At 32.1% G+C, this 19,404-nt stretch overlaps 1 protein-coding gene across 2 annotated transcripts in view; it reads left to right on the top strand.

The window, feature by feature from the left end:
* The window catches only part of LOC140441597 (uncharacterized), a 64,452-nt gene that overhangs the window by 32,082 nt on the left and 12,966 nt on the right, over positions 1-19,404 (top strand). For both annotated transcript variants that reach the window (XM_072532435.1, XM_072532434.1), the window contains one exon: positions 14,993-15,153. In XM_072532435.1, coding sequence (XP_072388536.1) covers positions 14,993-15,153 — 161 coding nt within the window. The remainder of the gene's footprint in view (positions 1-14,992; positions 15,154-19,404) is intronic.

Below are 19,404 nucleotides of genomic sequence, written 5' to 3'. Positions count from 1 at the left end.
CCTAGTAACTTCTGCAATTAATTCATTCAGAATTTGAATTTGGGCAGGATGGAGTTTCGTACCAAATAGAATTTGGGAAATTCTTTTTCGTTTTTTAATTAGGAATATTGCTAAAAATGCTAAAACAAATAAAAGTATAACAATTGAAGTGGTGCTCAGTCCCATTGAAAGTGGTGGTAAAACATCTATTGTTTCGAGGGGTTGAATTTGACCATGAGTATTTGGAATTGTTAACTTCTCAATTTTGATCTGGTGATCCGGCAATAGTTTTATTGTAACTATTTTTGGTAGTGAAATGTCTTCGGATGTTTTCTTGTTGAAATAGATTCCTTCAATGACGATTGGTTCTTCCGTCGTTAGTAAACTAGTTGATTTTACTTCCTGTTGTTGAATTATTATTGTATGGATTATTCCCAGCAATATCACTTTGCTGGTTTCTTGAAAAAAGTTCTCTGTCACTATGGTCTTTGTGCAATTATGGACATTTGGTATCGTACAATGGGATTGTACGTTTTTGGTACAAATGATGTGGTCACTTTCTCTAATGCAGCTTTCGAACCATTTGTTGTTGACATAGTAGGGTGTAGGTGGTAAAATCATAATGTGATCTTTATTTGGGATCGGATAAATCTTAAAGGTGGTATAGGAAGTTTCGTGGAGAATAGGTATTTTAACTATTATGAGCACTGTATTGGCGGTTACGCAGACTAACATTTTGGATGCTTCGATTGATTCATACGGATGTTCATCACTGACAAGAAGCGAATTTCTAGGATACAGTTTAAGAAGATTTTCTTTTAAATTGTCTAATTCTTTTAACGTGAATAATTCGATATTTGGAATATTTAATTGAGATAAAGTAATGGTTCTAATTAGTTTCGTTAAAAATTCGTTAATATTTTGAATGTTTACTATTTCATTATGCAAAATTAAATAACTATCAAAATCTGCAGAAAACTTACTAACTGCAGTTACAAGAGCAGCATTATCAGTATTTATCTTTTCTAAAAGTTTATCGAATCTTGTATTAATTGATTGTCCATATGATATTTGATTGTTAAATTTTTTGATTATTTCATTTTGTTTATTTTCTATTGCAATAATATGTGTTTTTAATAGATCAAGGTCAGAGTCATCTGGGTTACCTGTTATATATTTGATGGCAGTTCCGAGAAAGTTAAAGAGTCCTCTTTTCTGTTTGCGAGTAATCTTATGCAAATCATCTTTTACTTGTTCGCGTATATGATTATATTGAGAATAAAGAAGTGAGAGAGGTGTTTTCTTAAAATGAGCTTGGAATTGGTTGATTGGGCTAGTTTCTATTATATTCGATAAATTGTCTAGGGAAATATGAAGGAAGTGTCTATGGTAATGGGAGCTTGAGCTCCCAAGCTTGAACAAGTTTGAGCTTGAGTATTTTTGTCTGTACATTTTCTTGTTCTTTTAACAAACTTAAGATGTGTACTTGTTGGGTTTTGTTTGTCTGTCTTACCTAAAATCTTTGTTTTTTCTTGTTTATCTGGATGTATTATAGAATAAGGTGCTTGTAGTTTTGGCTTATGTTTCTTTTTTGAAACATACAAAGTTTTTGAGAGATCTATCTCGGGAATTTCTTCAGCGTTTTCGTTCTGTCTATCTAATATTTGCTGCCTGTTTTCTTTTTGTTTATTGTATAAATATTCGATAAAAGGTTGTAATTCCTCCTTATGTCTTTGATTGTACGTTTCGTATATGGGAAGGTCAAAATCAAAATGGATTTCCTCGGCATAAGGTCCATATAGGATTGAAAATGGAGAGAAATTTGTAGAACTATGAATCGATTGATTATAGATAAGAATGGCATGTGTTAAAATGTCGTCTAATGAATCATTGAGATTTTGGGCACGTAAGGTCCTGAGTTTTTCGGTAAGTGTAGAATGGAATCGCTCTACGGGGGAGTTTGGAGATGAGTTATTAACTGTTGTGAAATGAATTTCGATTTTGTGGAGTTTTAAAAATTCTTTTATGACTGCTGAGTTAAATTCTGTGCCACTATCACATACAACTTTCTTTGGATAGTTATGGTGCGTAAAGTAATGCCTAAGTTTATTCAGTATTGAAATGGATGTTTTATCGTTTAATTTATAACACTGTCCATATTTAGAAAATGAATCTATTATTGTTAAATATAATGTTTTGTTGCAATGAAAAATGTCAATGTGTAAGATGTCAAATGGTTTTTGTCCAAGTAATGGCCCTAATTGTGGGAGTTTGTACGGGTGCCTTTCATATTTGTTTTTTAAGCATATTTCACATTTATTTATAAAGTTCGAGATCGTGGTTTGCATAGAAGGCCAATAGAAAGTTTGCTTTAGATGTTTGTATGTTTCCACTATTCCATTATGATTTTCTCTGTGATATTTTTCTACACATTCAACTTGTCGTTCTTCTTCTTCAATATCTTTTAGCAATTTATTGCAGAATATTGTCTTTACTGTTGATTTTATTTTCTCTTTAAAATAATTGCAAATGAAGGGTCTAAATTCATGAGGTATTGTAATGGCAAATTTTTGATTCGGTCTTAGGATACTTTGAAATGCATCTGCTATTTCTGCTTGCCAGTTGTCGGTTAGCGTTACAGTGTATCGATGTTTATTAAAAATCTTTTTGTATTGTAACTCAAATTTAGCACATTTAGTTTGGAATATAATTTGATTTGACGATAGATTAATTGGCTTGGGTGACATTTCAATTCCTGTGATAGGGTGTTCGACAGCGGTGTGTTGTGTGTTTGTATTATTTTGCAAATTTTCAAATTCCTCGAGAAAATTTTCTGCGTCAAAAGCATCAATTGCATCTGGAGGTTCAGCGCATTCTGAGCTGGAGCTCAGAGCATTTATTTGAATTCTGCTGAGGGCATCGGCTACTTGGTTCTCTTTTCCTTTTTTATATCTAACTTCAAAATTGTAATCCTCTAACTTAAGTCGCCAGCGAGTTAATCGAGAAGTAGGGTCTTTAACTTTGTAGATCCAAACTAGAGGGTTGTGATCAGTTTCTACTATGAATTTCTGACTGTACAAGTACATACGAAAATGTTTACATGAATCTAAGATTGCATATAATTCTTTTTCTATTGTAGAGTAATTTTGTTCGGCAGAATTGAGGGTCCTGGAATAAAAGGCAATGGGATGGTTATTCTGAGAAAGGACAGATCCTATCGCTATATTAGAAGCATCCGTAGTAAGTACGAAAGGTTTTTCGAAATCTGGGTATTGAAGAACGGGAGCATTAGTTAAGAGTTGTTTATATTTTTCGAAACATTCCAAATAATTTGGATTTTTAGGATCTATAACAGCACCTTTACGAGTGCATCTGGAAAATGGAGACGTAATCTTCGCGAAATTTGGAATAAATCGCCTATAGAATCCGATTAATCCTAGAAAGGACTTTATTTCTTTGACAGTCTTTGGTAATGGGTATTTTTGAATGGCTTCAATTTTGCAGGGATTGGGTTTTATACCTTAAGTGGTTACTACATGTCCTAGGAAAGCCACTTCTTTCGTAAGGAACTCAGACTTATCTAATTGAACTTTTAAATTATGTTTTCTAAAGGTATCGAATATGGTAGTGATGTGAACGAGATGTTCGTGAAGAGATTTAGAAAAAATGATTACATCGTCCATATAGACGAATACAAATTTGTGAACGAAAGGACGGAGAATGTTGTCCATTAGTCTTTCAACGGTTGCTGGGCTGTTCTTTAAGCCAAACGGCATACGTAAGAATTCAAAATGACCATGTGGCACTGAAAATGCAGTTTTTTGGACAGAGTTAGGATGAATTTCGATTTGGTGATAGCCTTGAGCCAAGTCTAGTATTGTAAAATATGTAGCCTTACCTAAATTATCTAAAATTTCCTCTATTTTTGGTAAAGGATATCTGTCATCTATAGTATTTTCATTTAGCTTTCTATAATCAATAACCATTCTGAATTTTTTCTTGCCTGAAGCATCAGCTTTTTTGGGTACAACCCACACTGTGGCCGAATAGGGAGAAATTGATGGTCTAATAATTTTATCATCTAATAATTTTTGTACTTGTCGACTAATTTCTTCCTGCATCGCCTTAGGATGCCTATATCCCTTAACATAAATAGGATTTTCATCTTTTGTTTTAATTTCATGCTTCACTGCTGACGTGAAAGATAAACTCTTTTTCTCATCGTAAAATACATCTCTGTATTTTCTGCAAAGGTTAAGTATTTTATTTTTTTCTTCATTATTTAAATGTTGTGTACGAATATTAGATTCTACAAAGTGCGTTGGTCCGGTTGAAATTTCATACTCATCAAGTTTTTGAACCTGAATAGGTTCTAATAATTTTATCGGATAAGGGAGTGTCAGGTTATTAATGAAACCGTTTTTTGCTGTGTGTATGGATTCCGGTAATGTAAAATTTTGTAAGTCTACACGGGGTATTAGAATTTCACCGTCTAGGACGTTAACTGGAATTTTATAATAATGTCTCAAAATGAATAGTAATTCTGTAATTTGTTAAGGTCAATGTTTTAGTTTGATAATTTAGTATGGAGTTAAAACGTTCTAAATCATAATTTCCAAGTAGGATATCAAAATCTTTGCTCCAATTTGCGATTCGTGCGTCAATAAGATCATTAATGCCATATTCAGATAATAAAGGGGTTTTAATATTTTGGAAAAATTTTGTTGTACGATTCATAGAGGTTAATGTGAAAGGCTTTTTGTATATGTGGGATTGATTAAAATATTTTACAGCTTTCGGAGAGATTACAGTATCTGATCCTCCAGAATCTATAAGAACTTTAAGACGAGTCACGGGCGTAACAAAATAAGGTAGCCGGGGAGATTTTTGTAAATTATTCAGGTTTATAGAGGAGGTGGTTGTTCTTCGGGAGATACTAGGGGAAAATCCTGATAGTTTTGGTCGAAATATTCTTCCGTGACTTGTTCGGAATCGGAATTTTCAATGTTAACTTCGGAATTATGAATTTGATTTGCAGCAATATTGAAATGATGGCCATTAGTGGTAACGGTCATGGGTTGGTGATTTCTTGTGGAGGATGTTAGAACGCCACTCATAGGAGAATGTGAGTTTTGTTGAGTTTGTGGGTTCCTATATTTATTTATTCTATGTTGTACATTTTGTCGAAAATTTGGGGGTTGATTATTTCTAGATGAACTATTATTATACGATTGAGAAGCAAAATTAAAATTTGGCTGTGAAGTATTATTAAAATTTGTTTGATTATTCTGAAACGGTGGTCTGAAGTAATTTGACTGCATGGGCGAGAAGTTTGTGGGCCTATTATTATTATTATTATGATTATTACGTGGAAACTGGTTTGGATTATGTGGCTTCTGTTTGAGCAAAGGTTTTCTAGTTTGTTGTCTTTTTAAAAAGTTCATATATTGTTGTTGGTTTTTATGATTATCATAAGCAATGCACTTTTGAAGTGCTGCTTCAAGTGATTCTATTTCAAAATGCGACAAATATTCGCAGTACGGTTCATTTATACCCGAGCAAAAAGTTTTTAAGGCAATATTCTTAAAATATGGCGTTTTAAAATTTACAGTAGCAGGATTATCATTTAAAGTAATATGTTGAAGCAGATCATTTAAATTGGTGGAAATCCTTTGATGATACTGATCATAGGATTCGTTATGTTTTTGAACGGTTGTCGATAACTGAGTGACCAAAATGTCTTCTGACCTTCTATCTCCATATTTAGTTAGTAAAGCAGGACGAATATCTGTCCAGCTTAATTTATTAGAATAATTCAAAAAATTTCTCGGATCTCCTTTTTTAAACGAGATACAATGTGAGTATTAAGAATAAATAACTGAGGTTCTGTAAGTTCTTGGGTACCTAAGAATGTTAACAAGTTATCTACAGATTTGATAAAAGTAGAAAGATCTTCTTTAGACGAAAATTCTGGTAATGTGGAACACAGACTAGCAATATCGTTATTAGTGACAGGCATTTTGGAATTTTTCTTAGAAGATACGGATTTTTTATTACTAGAAATGGAATTTCTTAGATTAGAAGTTGACGAGTTATTAATAATATTTAAATTCAAATTGTCAAATAATAAATTTCAATTTTCAATACTGTTTTGAGAAATATTGTTAAAAGTGCTCATAAAAATTAAGGAAAGAAAGGAAAAACTTACATAAGGATGATCACAGTTGATTTCCAATGCATAATTTCTTTCTTCTCCAAGGTTCGATCGGTCTCGTTAAACAACTAAAGTTGACCAGGAAACTGATGTATGTTTCTGTACGATGCTGATCCTGTTCGCAGCGCCAAATATGTCACAAGCACTTGAACTTCTCAAAAAAAATATTTTATTTTCAAAATTAAGTTACAATTTACAGAGATAATTACTACAACTAAATAAGAACTAATAATAATAATCGTGGGCTTCTTCCTTCCTTCTTTATAACCTCTGATCTTCGGAATTTGCTGACTCTAGATAGTCGGGGAGCTTCTTTCACATTTCTATATATATATATATATATATATATATATATATATATATATATATATATATATATATATATATAACTGTTTGGATGGGTTGGAGTCAATAAAAGGGCTATTGGTTAACTATTTTTTTTTAATCTCTCTCGAGCTTTCAAATTGTGTTTACAATTATTATCAAGAGCTAAAAAAGACAAAATATCTTACAAGGTTGAACTAGAAAGAAAAAACAATTTTTGTTAACTTACCAAATAAAAATTAGTTTAGTAAGTAAAAATTGCTGCTAATACATCTTAAAAATAATTAATACAAAAATGTCTTAATCTAATGAATGCTTCTGTGAAAATTTTTTATAATTTTGAAAACATTTTTTTAATACAAAAATAATTGAATTTATAAATAAGTTAAAATAGCAACCAATTACAAATAAGCCTCAATGTCATAAATGCCAACATAAAATTTTTATTTTTGACAATTATATTGCCAAAAGTAAAATTTCGTTTAAACATTCTTTTTTGTTTAGTAACAAAAAAAAAAGAAGATTTATTCACCGTTGACAGATGTCTGAAAAAATGTAACAGATATATGGAGAATTAAATATGACATTTTACAAGTTTTATATATAAAAAAAAATTTCCAATAAAATCCTTTATAAAAAGGTATATAAAAAACCCATTTGGGCTATGTTAAATTGACAAAACGTTTTTGGAATAAGTATTCCATCATCAGTGTCAGGTTAATACATGGAAATAGCCACTAAATACGGGGGTAAAAACCCCCATGCTATTTCCATGTATTAACCTGACACTGATGATGGAATACTTATTCCGAAAACGTTTTGTCAATTTAACATAGCCCAAATGAGTTTTTTATATACCTTTTTATAAAGGATTTTATTCAAAATTTTTTTTAATATATGGTATACAGCCAACTACAGGAACTTAGTTTCCTTGTGGATTTTATATATAAATCATAAAGAAAGAATATAATCATAAATTTTGCTTAGATTTTGAATTTCTGATCTTTTGTTTAAATTATTATCACTTTTGCTAATACAAACCATTTCCAAAAAAGTGCTTTTTATTATTTTCACTACATAAAATTTTAATGTTATCAAAATCCATAATATGGTCCATAATTTAGCAAAAAATGGTGTTAAGTTATTTATATTACCAATATTAGAAAAAAGCATAAGATGTAGCATATCTGGAGGATAAGAGTTTTCAATTAGAATATTTTTTAATAATTGAAGATCTTCTTGTAGATAATCTGGATGAGAAAGTTTTAAAACACGTTCTTTTAATCCTGTTATAAGGTTAATTTTCATCTTATTTGGATGATGAGAGTAATAGCTTATAAATCTTTTACTACATATGGGTTTTCTGAACCATTTGGTTTTTAACATATTGTCTGTATTTCTTACAATTCTCATGTCAAGGAATGGTAGAGAATTATCTACCTCTTCCTCAACTGTAAATTGTATATGTTTTATATATATACATATATATATATATATATATATATATATATATATATATATATATAATGAACCTTATAACAGGATTAAAAGAACGTGTTTTAAATTTTAAAACTTTCTCATCCAGATTATCTACAAAAAGATCTTCAATTATTAAAAAATATTCTAATTGAAAACTCTTATCCTCCAGATATGCTACATAGGATGCTTTTTTCTAATATTGGTAATATAAATAACTTAACACCATTTTTTGCTAAATCTCAAAACATTGTATCTAACAATCAGAACATCTATTATCATTCACTACCTTTTATACCATCATTAACACCTAAATTAATACAAACACTAAAGGTTATTGACAATACAAAAATAGCAACAAAGAACATCAAAACTATTTCATCTTTATATTCCAAAACTAAATATCCTATAGACAAATTTGAAAAAACGAATTTAGTATACAGCATTAGTTGTATTCAGTGTGATGCTGAATATGTTGGTGAGACCGGAAGAAATCTTTCAAATCGCATTATTTCTCACAAAAGTGATTGCAGAATAAAAAACCATCTTGTGCTTTGGCAGAGCATGTAATCGATAAAGACCATATTATGGATTTTGATAACATTAAAATTTTATGTAGTGAAAATAATAAATTTAAAAGGACTTTTTTGGAAATGGTTTGTATTAGCAAAAGTGATAATAATTTAAACAAAAGATCAGAAATTCAAAATCTAAGCAAAATTTATAATTATATTCTTTTTTTATGATTTATATATAAAACTTGTAAAATGTCATATTTAATTCTCCATATATCTGTTACATTTTTTCAGACATCTGTTAACGGTGAATAAATCTTCTTCTTTTTGTTACTAAACAAAAAGAACGTTTAAACGAAATTTTACTTTTGGCAATATAATTGTCAAAAATAAAAATTTTATGTTGGCATTTATGACATTGAGGCTTATTTGTAATTGGTTGCTATTTTAACTTATTTATAAATTCAATTATTTTTGTATTAAAAAAATGTTTTCAAAATTATAAAAAATTTTCAGAGAAGCATTCATTAGATTAAGACATTTTTGTATTAATTATTTTTTAATTTTTACTTACTAAACTAATTTTTATTTGGTAAGTTAACAAAAATTGTTTTTTCTTTCTAGTTCAACCTTGTAAGATATTTTGTCTTTTTTAGATCTTGATAATAATTGTAAACACAATTGAAAGCTCGAGATTAAAAAAATAGTTAACCAATAGCCCTTTTATTGACTACAACCCATCCAAAACAGTTATATATTTGTTCCAAACGAGTCACAAGTACTTCTTTTTTCTTATACATATATATATATATATATATATATATATATATATATATATATGTTTATATATATATATATATATATATATATATATATATATATATATATATATATATATATATATATATATATATATATATATATAGAAGAAGTTGAAGAAGTTTAAAGAAGTTTATTTTGATTGTTTTTGAATCAATAAACTTTAAAAATGATGTTCGTTAGGTAACTACTTATAATTGACTTTACTCAAATGAACTCAAATCCCCAATTTATAATCTCACAAATATTTCATACCTAAGCACCGATGTTAATGCTTGCTATCATAACATAAAAACAAACTTTGCTTACACTACAATTTAATCTACGCCTTCATTGCGACACTTAGGAAGTTCAATTAGAAAATATATTGTTCGGCAATTTATTTAGTTGTAGGTAAATGAACTAATTATTAAAATATTATACGATATGGTTTTACAATGTCACTTATACACGGTGAAACTATAATAGATTAAGAAGTTAGGAATAATGTGAGATTACAAATTAAGGGGTTAATTTGTGATTGAACATATTGGCCACTATATAAAAAAAAACAAACATACGACCAATAGAAATATTTAAAACATATAAAATATAAAATAATAATATAACAATAATCATAACACTAATTCACTCGGTTTTTGAATTATTATCTCACCCGAGCAGTTCTACCTATAATTTGATTATTTAGAATTTATGTTTCATCTAAACTATCTAATTCAAATCTAAGCTCATTAAGTGAAACTGATCTAGGAGGGGCTTTCTTTAAAGTACTACTTAAATTTGGTTGTGATAAAGTATGTCTTTGAGGCGCTGGATGAGGTTGGATGCAAGAACCTTGATGTCTTTGTTTTCTGGCTCTCTTGGAGTTTCGAATATATCTGACCACCTTCCTTTATTTTCATATGTCACTTAAAATTAGTATAAGGTATTGTAATCTACTGCAAGTAGATTCCTTGGGACCAACAACGAGCGCACAATACTACCTCTTCTTTTTCTAGGTTTGTGTCTCTTTGAAATTTCTTCTCTAATTGAAGCCAGTCTCGCATATGCTAGCTGTTCTCTAAGTCCCTCTAATAGGCTTCTATTAGAAATGAAGGTTATTTTAACTTCAAATCTTCCTTCATTATCCCTTTTTACTGTTCTTTTATAATATCCTTCACACTCTTTTTCTTCTACTGAAAGAGTATTGCTTTAATCTACTTCTTCTAACTCTATTTTGTGGCCTTCTGTTTTCAGAATTCCTTCTGTTATCATACTGGCACCCACTAAAATTTATTCTATTTTGTGGCCTTCTGTTTTCAGAAATCCTTCTATTATCATACTGGCACCCACTAAAATTTATTCTATTTTGTGGCCTTCTGTTTTCAGAAATCCTTCTGTTATCATACTGACCTTCTGACATGTGTAGTAATGAATGGTGCTGTCCACCACATTCTGCACATCTATGATAGGAATAACATGGTACTTTCCTTTTGTGTAGTAGGCATCTACCGCACCATTGCTTTTCCTTTACGATTTTGTTTCTTTCACGTACTTGTTGACGTAGAAACGTTGTACATTTCAACAGTTTATGTTCTTCATGACACACCACACAGGTCATCTTCTTCTTTACCCGTTGTCTATGATCTGTTACTTTCCTTTACGTAAATTATTTAAAAACTTTATTAATTCTGAACCTAGTTTTTCTTGTCTATGCATATAATCTTTGCATTTCGATTACGTACGTATATAAGTTTGACCTAAATTCAACTTTTAAAGTCCCAGTAAGATTACCTTAGACAATACCGAATGAACTTGTCTAACCTTGCTGACACGGCTTATTGTACAAATTAAGGAATGTAATATTATCACTTGTAACCAGAGAGAAACAATTCTTTATATAAAAAATGCAAATACTACAAAATACTATATATTTGGAATAAATGAACTCTGAATGTGTATAAAAATAACGATTTTTCACGATATTTCCATATATTATGAAAATCAAATGTTTTAAGAATTTTAAATTGTTAAGAATCAAATTATGGAGTATAATTAAAATTAAAATAATTAAGCTATTAGATTTGAATTAGCTGTAGACAAACTATTACTTTTTTAAGTAAAAAAAGTATGCAGAATAAAAATATTTCAATTAAGTATTATTAAATTTGAATCTTAAGTTTCTTTAATAATCTTTTAATTTATAAAAAAAATTCACTGCTCTAAATGATAATAAATATTCAAAAACTTACAGTTTTATCCCGACGTTCACTTGTATGTCCCTTCTTCCTTCTTAGAACTGCAACTGGAACTGGTGAACTGGATCTCTGGATGCTACTAGATTTTTCTGCTGGAAACTGGATCTCCAAACTGATGGAACAGTAGACTTAAGGACTGCTATTCAGGTTCTCTTGTAATCAAAGGCACTCGTAAGGCTCCTACCCTTAATTTCGGTGCTTTCTGGTCTTTTTAATTTCTTTTTTCTTTTCTCCACACTTCGAATTCGATCGTCGATCTTGTACGGAACTGGCAAACAGCTATTTAGGTCGCTAAGGGTCGTCTCCTTCGAAGCTCCAAACCAATTAACGTCCTTTTGATGAAGTTTTGTCGAAGGACCAATGGAAAACTTATTAAACTGTTTATTCGGGCTGTTGGGCCGTTGTCTTCTGTTGAGATTTGTTCTCGACGTTTCGCCAACACTAGGGGTTGGCATCTTCTGGAGATGTTGATGCTTCGCTTGTAAGCAGAAACTGACGACGCGTTGTACTACGGAGGCAATATTTATAATTCCCACTCGCCTCCCCTCCACTGGTTTCGGCTTGAGGGGGCGTGTCGTTGTTTATAGTAGCTTTTCTATCTCCGTGTTTGGCGGGAAGGGCGTTTGTGGATTTTAATACTGGTATCCATGTTTTGTTGATTTTTAGTCCTTCTTCTATCCTATTGAAAGGTATCCTATTGAAATTGAGGGACTAGTTTCCAAGGATATGGTGGAATTATACCGTATTTGCCTAACTACCACATACTTTTCATGGGAAGACCAAATTTATGAACAGATGGATGGAGTAGCAATGGGAAGCCCACTAAGCCCGGTCGTAGCCAACCTTTTCATGGAGCATTTAGAGAAGAAGATAATGGACTCAGCATACAAGCCTAGGGTATGGTTCAGATACGTTGATGACACCTTTGTGATTGGGGGTCACGGAGCAGAAAAACTAAACGATTTCCTGGCTTATATAAATACACTACATCCAAATATTCAATTTACGATGGAAACAGAAAAAGCTCAACAACTAGCGTTCCTGGATGTATTAGTAAATCGAAAGGAAGGTCACTTAGGACATAAAGTGTATCGAAAACCTACACACACAGACAGATACCTAAACAGGAACTCAAATCATCATCCTAGCCAAAAACAAGGTATCATCAAAACTTTGGCAGAGAGGGCGAAGAGAATTTGTGAACCACAACATCTCCAAAGTGAACTTCTTTATATTGAAAAAGCGCTCACCTCTAATGGGTACACCAGAAGAGAAATACACAAGGCGATGAACAACGTATCTAGAAGAAGGGACGAAGAAACAGAATGTAAAGGGAAAGCGTTCTTGCCCTATATATCGGGGGTAACGGACAGAATTGGGCGAATACTCAAGAAAGCCAACATAAAGACCATCTTCAGACCTACAAAGAAGATCAAGGATTGTTTAAGATCGGTAAAAGACAAACGCGACCCATTAGCAACGGCCGGAGTATACCGAATACCATGCACATGTGGAATGGTATATGTGGGAACCACAAAAAGACACACCAACACCAGGATAAATGAACATAAAAGCCATTGTCGTTTAGGACATATCGACAAATCTGCCGTTGCCGAACACGCTTTGGGAAGCGGAGAACATCGAATACTATTTGAAGAAACACAGATGCTGGACAAAACTTCACAGTACTACCCACGGTTATATCGGGAAGCGGTGGAAATATACAAGCACCCAAACAATTTCAATAGGATAGAAGAAGGACTAAAAATCAACAAAACATGGATACCAGTATTAAAATCCACAAACGCCCTTCCCGCCAAACACGGAGATAGAAAAGCTACTATAAACAACGACACGCCCCCTCAAGCCGAAACCAGTGGAGGGGAGGCGAGTGGGAATTATAAATATTGCCTCCGTAGTACAACGCGTCGTCAGTTTCTGCTTACAAGCGAAGCATCAACATCTCCAGAAGATGCCAACCCCTAGTGTTGGCGAAACGTCGAGAACAAATCTCAACAGAAGACAACGGCCCAACAGCCCGAATAAACAGTTTAATAAGTTAGACGATGGCCGTGAAAGCCTAACGCAATTGACCAATGGAAAGTTTCGAACTTGGATTTGAGGTTCGAATCGGTTTGTAAATGCCCCTTTGTCCGCTTCTTGTCGATCGACGATGATAGGTATAATAAAAGTTAAAGTTGTGGAGTAAAAGTGTTGATTTATTGACAGCTACTGGTAATTACACAATATGATGTTCGTTAGGTAACTACTTAGATTCATTTTATAGAAGGCGTTATGCGTTTAATTGCATCAATGCCTGTATTTTCTCTCTAAAAGTCCGTCTTAGTTTACTCTAGATCATGACATGTTTCGTACTTGACTAAAATACTAAGACTAAAAGAAACAAATGCCGACAAATTGGGACTAGATCAGAGAATTTCTCGAATAATTGCTGATCTATATTGGAAAGAGGTTGTTATCGGAAAGATCAAGGAGTGTGCCCTTACTTTATCTATATCATCATTAATCAGCCAATCGCGTCCACTGCTGGACATAGGCCTCCCTCAGTTCTTTCCAGTGTTCTCTACACTGGGCCGCTTGTAGCCAGTTTCCCGCTACACGTTTTATATCATCGGTTCATCTAGTCGGAGGGCTATTGAATAACTTTAAAGGAGCATGAAGAGCATGAAGCAAGATGTGGAAAATAAATGTATTCCTACCAAATGGAAAAATTACATAGCTATCTTTTTGTTATCTGGTGTAATTACATACTAGAGTTTTAGAAAATAAACTGATAAAAATAGTAAATAACAGACTGGAAAACACCATTAAATTTGCTGAATAGATGATAGTAGACCAATCAAAAGGATATAAAAACTAAAAACAACAAGAAATAGAAGAAAAGAAATTCAGGACAACATGGACTACCCAACGAAGAGACCAAATTGGTAGCAGGGAAAGACAAACCACGAAAGAAATATTAACGATTGATCACGGATCAGAAGTAGCGGAAAAATGGTTAGAAGGATCAAATGATTGGTTTTTTAGTTAAAGATTTTCGATTTTCTACAATGAACTATCAGCAAATATTTAATTTTGGTGTAATTGATTTAATTTATTTTATAGCATATTTAATTCACTCAAAAAGTTTGCTTCATAAAAATAAATATGATAATTATGAAATTGTATCTCATAATTTTAGAAATAGATTATAAAAGGAATCGATCTTAATTTGGGGAATGGATTTATAATATTAGTACGTTATTTAACGTTATTTTAAGCTATCAATGAATTATTCTTTTTACGCTACTACAATTGACTGCGTATTATTTTTCAATCATTGATCGAGCAGAATGGACTAAGCGCATTGAAATTATAAATATCTTGTGCTTCGTATATTTTATAACAGTTAAAAAAATTTCTTGTAGCACCTTATTTGAACTTATCCAGAAAGCAATTGAAAAAAATTTTTTCTGAAGCTATTAACGTTGCGGAACATCACATAGAAACTGGCGCTCCATCAATTCCCTCTCCAGAGGAATTATTTACCGTAAAAAATTTAAATGCAGATGCAACTGTTACTTTAGAGGTAAGCTTTCCAATACAATAAAAAAATTTTAACAATCACTTAAAATATAGATTTTAGTGGATCATTTTTGTTTATCATTATAATATATTGTATCTTCTATCTCTATACACAAATATAGACAACTTCTTGAGGCATGATGAAGTTCTTTTTCTTTAAATTCCATCTTCTGTCGAAGGTTGGAAATCATCATGTCTATGTAGATTCTGTTCATTGCCAATCTAAATAGTTCTGAACTACTGCATTCAAACCATTTCCTCAAATTCTTCTTCTTCTCATTGCGCCGCCGTCTCCTTTCGAAGGTTGGCGATCCAAATTGCAATTGTAGTTTTGGAAACTGCTGCGCTGCGCGAGATCTTTGCTAGGGATGGCGGTTTTTGACAAAACACCGGTTTTCGGTTATACCGGTTTTTTTTGCTTACGGTTTAACCTGGCGGTTATAACCGGCCAAAAAAACCGGTTTTTCCAAAAACCGGTTTTCGGTTTTTTTAATCCAATTGGTTACACAGTTACATTTACAATGCACTTTAGTTTGCGATAGTTCATTCGACTCGATATCAATATGATCAAAATTAGAAGGTACTATCGAAAGAACATCAATAGTAATATAAATAAAACACAATTTTTAATAAAACCATTTTATTCTATTAATTATTATATTTATTTATTATTTTATTATTATTATATATTTATTGATTATTATTAAATATAATATAGCGTAAGATTAATATAATATACATATTGCAATAATATACAATAAAACTATAATATAAGTAGAATGAAGTAATATTTTAAGTAAAAAGTATAGGTTAGAAGGTTACAAATACGTTATATTATATGAAATGGATTTAGCATTGTGTTGGTCAGTATTTTTCATGAAGCCTATTGAGAAAAACTCGTTTATATATATATATATATATATATATGTTGATCGATTAAGCGGCTTCTCTCATCTGACACAATATCATTCAATGATGACACCAGTCTCTCTGATGCCACCGAACTTTCGACCAACGACATGTATTTTTTAGCTATAAAAGCCAAGCCTGGCATAAGGTTCTGTTCTGCTCCCAGAATGAAAACGGATTACTTAATATCGGCAGCAAAGGCTGCTATAGATATAGAGTCAGTTCATTTGGAAAAGAACTTTGAATTCGTGTGTCCTGAGAACTTGAACTGGAATTACTGTTCACCAACTCCAGATCGTGTGAAGACCAAAGAGGGTTTGTTTTTAAACTCACTTCGGCTTCTTCATTCTGGAAGGAGCAGAAAGAAGAAAGTTTTCCGATTTCGGTAATGTACGTCCTAACTTCCGAGCCTAAATTTGATGTAAATTAATATAAGGTTGAATGCTCAAATAAATGAAATTTGATAAAATGAAAGGCAGATATCGAGCACAGTTTTATTAATTAAATCTTGCCCAAGTACTTTCGCCTCCTAAAGCATCTTCAGGGGCATTTCGTCAAATTTGGACTATCCAACAATCGCAGAATGCCGTAAACATAAAATTAAACATAAAATTGTATATAACACTACACTAAACAAGGACAAACAGTTTAAAATTATTTAAAAAATAGTCGAAGCTACATTCTAGTCGGCAACAGAAGAGAGATTCTCTCCTGTTTCACCAACCATTTCCACTTATAAAAAATTTCCCAGATTCTTTTAAATGGGATTTAAAAAAAATAATATCAATATAAATAGTTTACCTAAAAATAAATTGGATAATGCAATTCTTTTTTTATTTTTACTACCGTCAAAAAAAATTTATCATATATTACGTATAACACGTTTGTATATTTGTATAATAGGTACATTTTAACTCATTTAATACTTCCTGTATGGGTGTATCGTTTTGAAAACGTAGGGAAATCCTTGGAGATTCGTATTCGAAATCGGTACCTAATTTGATATTCATAGTCAGAACATTACTTTTGGTAATTAGAAAAAGCCATTTACCCACTTTCAATGTCAAGAGTCAAGTGTGAAAAATAGATGATGTACCAGATCACTTCTTATGTAAACCTAATTACCGGTTTTTACTTTAAAAATAAAAAACCGGTTATAACCGGGACAAAAAAAAACAACCGATAAAACCGGTTATTGTGATGTAAAAAAACCGGTTTTCGGTTAAAACCGGTAGGTTTTTTCCATTCCTAATCTCTGCGGATGAGCGGTCGAACCATCTCCTCAGGTCTTCCATCCACGAGTTCTGGCGTCTTCCTACTGATCTCAAATTCTTAGGCCACGATATTCCTCGTCTTCCCACATTTCGCTTTCCTTGAATTTTGCATTGCATAATAAGCTGCAATAATGAGTATCTTTGTCCTGTCATAACATGGCCTAAGTACTCAAGTTTTCTTCTTTTGATTGTCAATATTATTTCAGCTTCATTTCCTATTGTTCTAGTAACTTCTGCGTTTGATATTCCTAAAGACCATGATATTCGTAGGATTCTTCTGTAACACCAAAACTTAAAGGCGGCCACCTTATTTAGATGCACTTATTTTAATGTACATGCTTCCAAGCCATAAAGAACAGTAGTGAATACGTAACACCGAAGCATTCTTAGACATAGTTTTAACCTTATATCCCGATAACAAAGAAACTTTATAAGTTTAATGAATGATGCACGAGCTATTTCTATACGTGTCTTAATTTGTTTGGTCTACATTTGATATTATCCATGTTCCTAAGTATTTGTAGGTATCTACACTCTTAATTACAGTATCCTCAGTATATGATGAAGATTGTAAGAGAGCAATTAATAACTCGAAATAAAGCGAGAATAAGTAGCATAAGGATAAGCAAAAAGGTTATTTTTAGAGCAGACATTAAGCTATACTACAGATTGTAAAAATAAACAAATCAGAAACTTCAGAAAGAAATAAAATAGAAGCGCGCCCAATATCAAGATATTACAAAGATGAAAATGGAAATTTATTCGTACTACAGTCATCAGAAACGAAAATGGGATCTTTGGGATCTCTAAATGGATGCAAAAACGTTAACCAAATTTACCCCCGCGCTTGCGTTTTATATATTTCCGCATTTGGGTCAGCTTTCTAATTTTTTAACAATTCCACCTATAGTCCTATCGTCAGAGAGTTGACCCCTAAACATCATACAAACGAGCTGAGTTTTGCAGAGAATATTAATTTTGGGACCCCTAATAAGAGGCAAAAAAGTTTACCACATTTACCCCCGGTCCCACTAAAACTGCCCTCGTAGGGGGGTAAAAATGCAAAAAAACTAGATTTACCAAGGATCTGTACGCCGTAGAAAAAAATATTTCAAATAAAAAATGTAGCTGAAATAATTTTAAACAAAAATATATATTAGCACTTTTTGAGTAGCAGCAACCGTTCTTTTAGAAACATATTGCTTTTTGTCGATAGGACTCTTTGTTCAAAAGATATCTAATTTTTACCGTTGAGCTGATACAAATTTTATTGAACATTGATTTCGCGCGCGTAACTGACGTTCAAAATCGACGGTCGCTTCAAGCGTTGTTTCTAAAGGAGGCCATATACTATCAAGCGGCTTAATCAAATGCTTGAGTAAATTGATTGTATTACGCGTAATTGATAGTGTAGAAACCCGTTTGATGCCTGAAACAAGCATTGATGGTGATTGAAGAAAGTTTGAATGACTCAAGTGGATAGTCAAGCCGCTTGATAGGCTAGGACAATTTTCATCAAGTATTGCGACAGTCACTTAGTGGAAGTCATGACGTCAACTAGCCAAACCGTGCTTCCTGAAACCTCAGAGCGGGAGTTCATTAGTTTGTTAATTGATTTATATCGCGATTGTCTGGAGTTATTGAAAGTGAGGAGCAAAGATTACTTTAATAGAAACAGAAAAAATGCGTCGCTTGAAAAAATCGTGGGATTATTGAAACCGGATTTTAGTGTGAAACAATTAAAACAAAAAATTAAGGTTCTCAGAATAAACTTCAACAGGGAGTTCAAGACCATCGAGAGTAAAAAAGTGTCAGGGACGTCTACAGATGACATGCCTGAACCTTCGCTTTGGTATTACAATGACATGTGTTTCATAAAAGACTAGTTTAAAATCGCCAGACCGAAACTTCTGAAGTAAAAATTTTATTTCACTTTTACAGTACATTTTAACTTGCGCCAAAATAATGTGTTCTTTAGCACACCACCATCTGACACTCGGCCATTTGCTCCCACATCGACCATCAGAAAGTTATAAGTTGGGGAAATTCTATTGTTATTCGAATTCCTGTGC

This window comes from Diabrotica undecimpunctata, chromosome 5 (assembly GCF_040954645.1).
Source record: "Diabrotica undecimpunctata isolate CICGRU chromosome 5, icDiaUnde3, whole genome shotgun sequence".
Lineage (NCBI taxonomy): Eukaryota > Metazoa > Arthropoda > Insecta > Coleoptera > Chrysomelidae > Diabrotica > Diabrotica undecimpunctata.
The sequence above is the reverse complement of the archived record's forward strand: the minus strand, read 5'-3'. Positions and strand labels throughout refer to the sequence as shown.